This window comes from Teleopsis dalmanni, chromosome 2 (genome assembly GCF_002237135.1).
Source record: "Teleopsis dalmanni isolate 2A chromosome 2, ASM223713v2, whole genome shotgun sequence".
Classification (NCBI taxonomy): domain Eukaryota; kingdom Metazoa; phylum Arthropoda; class Insecta; order Diptera; family Diopsidae; genus Teleopsis; species Teleopsis dalmanni.
In genome coordinates this window covers 165,279,899-165,284,819 of record NC_051847.1, presented here as the reverse complement: position 1 = coordinate 165,284,819, position 4,921 = coordinate 165,279,899, and the positions used below count along the sequence as shown (strand labels likewise).

At 30.7% G+C, this 4,921-nt stretch overlaps 1 protein-coding gene across 1 annotated transcript; it reads right to left on the bottom strand.

Moving 5' to 3' along the window:
• Positions 1-2,016: 2,016 nt before the first annotated feature.
• On the bottom strand, positions 2,017-3,428 carry LOC119686095. The gene is made up of 3 exons (XM_038100560.1): positions 3,414-3,428; positions 2,698-2,820; positions 2,017-2,613 (listed from the first exon to the last, which is right to left on the bottom strand). Exons 1-3 carry the CDS (start codon positions 3,426-3,428, stop codon positions 2,017-2,019), a joined length of 735 nt encoding a protein of 244 aa, XP_037956488.1.
• Positions 3,429-4,921: the final 1,493 nt, after the last annotated feature.

The following is a 4,921-nucleotide window of genomic DNA, read 5'->3' as shown; positions in this document are numbered from 1 at the left end:
AAATATATTTTATAAAAATATATTTCTGTGTTTCTAGTATTAATCTATTTACCAAAAATATTTTAAAAAACACTGTCAACATCGATCACAAAGAGATAGGATTACAACTTATACAACGGAGACACAGATTATTAGTAATATCTTTCGTCAATGAATAAAGTACCTTCTGCTCAAAAAGTGTCCGGATTTTGTTGTTTGTTAAATACTTCTTAAGTAATAGACCTTTTTCAAATTTTTTTTTTGTTATGTTGGTACACTCTTTCTTGACATATGGTACCATCTGTCAATGAGTTTGTTTACAACAGCTGTTAATGTGAGACTACCTCAAGTGCATTTAGCGATTTTTACTATGGAAAATTCTTGTTGTACGCGATTTTTTGATCAAACACGGCACCACTGTCATCGCTTAGGCACCATATTCGCTAGATCTGGCGCCGCGTGAATTTTTTCTGTTCCCGAAACTCAAATTGTCCCTTCGTGGTCGCCGAAGGAACTAAAAGCCATACCTTCACGGGCCTACAAAAAGTGTATGGAAGATTGGGTTAAGCGTTGGCATATGTGTATCGCTTCAGAAGGAGCATATTTTGAAGGAGATAAAATAAATTTGGAATAAAATTGAAATTTGTATTTTATTAACAAAATCCGTGTACTTTTTGAGCTGGAGGTATATTACATGATATACCCAAATCCCCTACTGCTCTGACGTCTTTAAATTAACGATACTTGAACCTAACTAAACTTACTTTTAACTTTAACAGAAACTGTGGTATTTAATAGAGAGGTTCCAAATAGTAATGAACAACAACAATTATTTTTATAAAATAATAATAATTTTATAAAAATTGAAATATTTTTTGTTGTTGTAGTTTACTATTGTTCGTGAGCTCTCTACTAAAATTTATATTAAAATCAAAGAAGTGGTCTAAAAACATTATTATTTTATTGTGCATAGACGAAAAATGTATTTAGATTTGTTTGGTAATATCTTCTTTTAAATTTATTATATAAGATTAAAGAAATCAATTCTATTAAGCGCAATCAACAACCCTACAGCTAGGGCTCTATGAATATGCTGTTGATATTCAACTTTCTGCTGTATGCTGTATATGATTCCACTAATTTCCTAATTTAAGTTACTTAATATCATTTTAAAATATTTAAGCTTCGGTTACTGGAAATTAAATTATTCTGTCATAATCATAGTTCAGTTTGCCATAGATAGTCAATAATATAATATAAGTATAATTACGAGTATTTACAAATATTTGTAGGTCGGGTTTAATGGATTTCTAGTGAGTAACTTTCTATTAAAAAAAAATTAATATTATTATTGGCTATTGTCCCTTTGATTTTCATGCCTTCATTTAAGTAACAAAATTATTATACAAAAATGAGGAAGTTGTGACTTAATAATGACCCTCGAAGTAATGATTTATGTAAGACTTCTGAAGTAAATTTTGCAGTCTTATTTAACGAACATTTGATTCCTGTAAGGTTTAAAGTCAAAAATAAATTCAGGATCGCGAAAAGTCAGTGCAAACATTTCTCCAAACACTTTCTCTAAGCGAATCCTTTTGTTCTTGTATGCAAAAGTGTTTCACTAAGTGGCGAGCATTGTTTGAACAAATCATCACTATTAAAAGTTTAAATATTATAATCCGGCATTAATGCTAACCTTGCAGGATACCCTTCATTGTAATAGTAAAACTTTTGCCAGCAGCACTAACTCAAGCAAAAACTTTCCCAAAGAAAATTTAAAAGCTTTTAATTTGCTGCAATCTTCGCATACACAGATACAAATTGCGCTCGGGCCGGCACTACAGTTGGGATGTTCAATTACGCGAGTAAATTTGCTCGGAACTGTTATCCTTTTGTCCACACAAATACCAGAAAGTACAATTTTAATTGAATTTGTAATTTGTTTTTGCTTTCGCTTTCGCTTTAATATAAACTAGTCAACAAACAACAACCTAAACCAAGATTATTAATAATTAATGTGGTAATAATTCGAAAGTTTTATAAACGCAATCTTCGCAAACTAGATGGTAAGTACTGTTGACTTGGCACCGGGTTTGCTGGTAGATATTGCGCATGAGGACTAGCTGGGGCAGTGTTAGTAGCTGGGCCAGTGGCTTTCGAAGCAAAATTCAAAACATTAGCGGTTCCTTGGTCGCTGTGTGAAGCACCAGGCAGAGAGTTGTACTGCGACTGTATGGCCTGCTGAGCGTGAGCGGCATCTTGTGGTGTGCGGTATTTAACGAAGTGTACTTCAGGTATACTTCTTGATTGTGACTTTTGATTCTCAAGTTGTTTAGCTAAATTACCAACGTCAGCTTGTTTGGTAAGGACATAAATTGCAGTTCTTTCATCAGTAGCTTGTCTGGCTAAGGATAGGGCAGCATTTGCAAGTCCTTGATTTTCTGGTGTTCTTATGAATAAAACACGTAAGTTTCTTTTCAAAGAATTACTACTTCTTTGATTAGATGCACCATCATCAAATTCTTCTTCCGGAGCAGAATAACTATAAAATTCTTTTTCATATTCTTCAATTAATGGTGCAGGCTGGGACACTTGAGATGATGTCTGTTGTATAGGTGCTTGTTGTATGGATGCCTGTTGTATGGGAGCTTGTTGAACTAATGATTGTTGTGCTGATGCATGTTGAGAAGATGAACTTTGTGATTGTGATAGTAGAGCTTCGCCACGTATTTCATGTCCACTGGCACCTGGAACGAACGAGAGACCTTGTTCTGAATGCGCTACAGGCTGGTAATTATAACCTAATTTATCCGCACAGGCAACTGCTAACAAACATAAAATCTGTAAGGTATATTGAAGAATAATATGAGAAACTTTAATTTATATGAATAAGAAAAGGATTACTATTTCTAATATATTATGTGATTTATAACTTATATATATTCTTTGATTAACAAATATATAAACAAAATTAAAATTCATTTAATTTTAAAAAATTGGGAACACTAAGAATTTTAAGAATTTTTTAATATTTTTAAAATATTAGATATACATTAATGAAATATATGTATAAATATATACATGTACATATATATATATGCAAATATATATTTATTATTCTATTTTATTTATAATAAAAGTTTTATTATTTAATTTTATTGACAAGTTATGATTTGAAATTCTATCAAGTTTTTCCTCTTTCCAGGATTATAACAATAGATCTCACTACACTATTGTTCCTTATAATATTAAAAATATTACACTTCACACTACACATGTATTGTATTTAAGGACATTTGATATTTTTGATTTTATTTTATTTATTGGAGTTCCTTTTTGTCCTTTTAAATCAAATGTCGAGGACTTGTTCTTTTTATTTATTTTTTATGTTCCTTATACAAAGGATATTTTTTTTTGTAGATTAAAGCACTTACAATTATTGCACGCATTTTATTTATTTTTTTTAATAAAAGCCGACAAGACACGCTCTGATTGACAAATTAAATCGAATGTTTATATTTTTATTGAACGTTGGACTATTTATATATGATCTCAGAATCTCTAGTTCAATTTTTATGCAGTCAACACTTAAGCAAATAAAGTCATTTAAAGATGCAAGAAAACTACTCCAAATTAATGGCTACGGAAAATTCAAAAAAAAAAAAAAAGAAACACCTTAAAACCTATAAGCTCCAAATTGCATTTTGTTTATGAATTTGTCATTGAAACTTTTTGTTTTCTATACGCACCTAATTTAAATGAGATAAAACTGCCCATCTTCCATGATTTAGGCTCGTTTCGTTGATTTAGCACTTATTTCCACACATAATCGAGTTTGTTTTATGCGAGATTTTTAATTTATGAGCCCATCTGCCACTGCTTTACGAGGCTGATACTGGTTTGTGAATTAATTTGGTCACTCGTAGAACACATTACATTAATTAGTCAACTTGATACTCAATCAAATATATTGAAGCTGTGTTACATTTTATATTCAATAATAAAAAATCTATAAAATCAATTCGATGACATATGCATATTTTTTTTCTTCTCAGCAAAGTAAATATAAATGATTTTATTCAACTCTATTCGACTACTCAATTTTAACTTAACTAAATCAAAAGAAATCATTATGAATATTATACCGTGGGTTTCCAAAATAGAAATAGTATACCTTTTTCGATATAGATATTGTATCGTTACTAGCTTTGGTTGATTTTCACGGGTTACTGTTCACCTATCTGATCAAAGAACTGTTTTTGGAAGTTTAATGATGAATTCTCCTTTTATCCAACGTCATATAATACACTTTCCAAATCATTCTAATCCCATAAAATTTTTTTTTATCTAATGTCATATGTCATTTTCATTCTACCTGAATATAAAGGCGACAAATATTGTATGTTGCACTGTACTACTTATCAGATCTCTGCGGTAATTGCTGGATCAACATAGTTTAGGTGACAAATTTTTAAAATGCTTACCATTACGATTAAAAATTATTAAATATGCTTTCTGTTTACATTATCAATATGTAAAGATTTTGTTTATTTTTTATTTTCATCCTCATCACCAGCAATTCATCCTTGCTTGATCTATAGATTAAACAAAAGATTAATCTAGAATTAATATCTATTCTTGTGTTATTGATTTAATCAGGTTACTTCAATGAATACCGCAACCCGCAGTGTCACATAGATAAGTTAGGGCTCTCCGGTACTGATGTCTGTAGTTTTTCTGTAGAATGGATAAATAAAAGCTGGAAATACATATTATTTGTGAAGGTCTAACGCCTGGCAGACAATGGCTTCACCATGTAACGGCCAAAATTTTGTCAACCAAAAATTTGATCGTTACAACATCGTGGGTATAGCTGCCTACACAATAAAAGAAACACTCACTTGAATACATATAATCGACGGTTCCTGCAATAAAGAAGGGA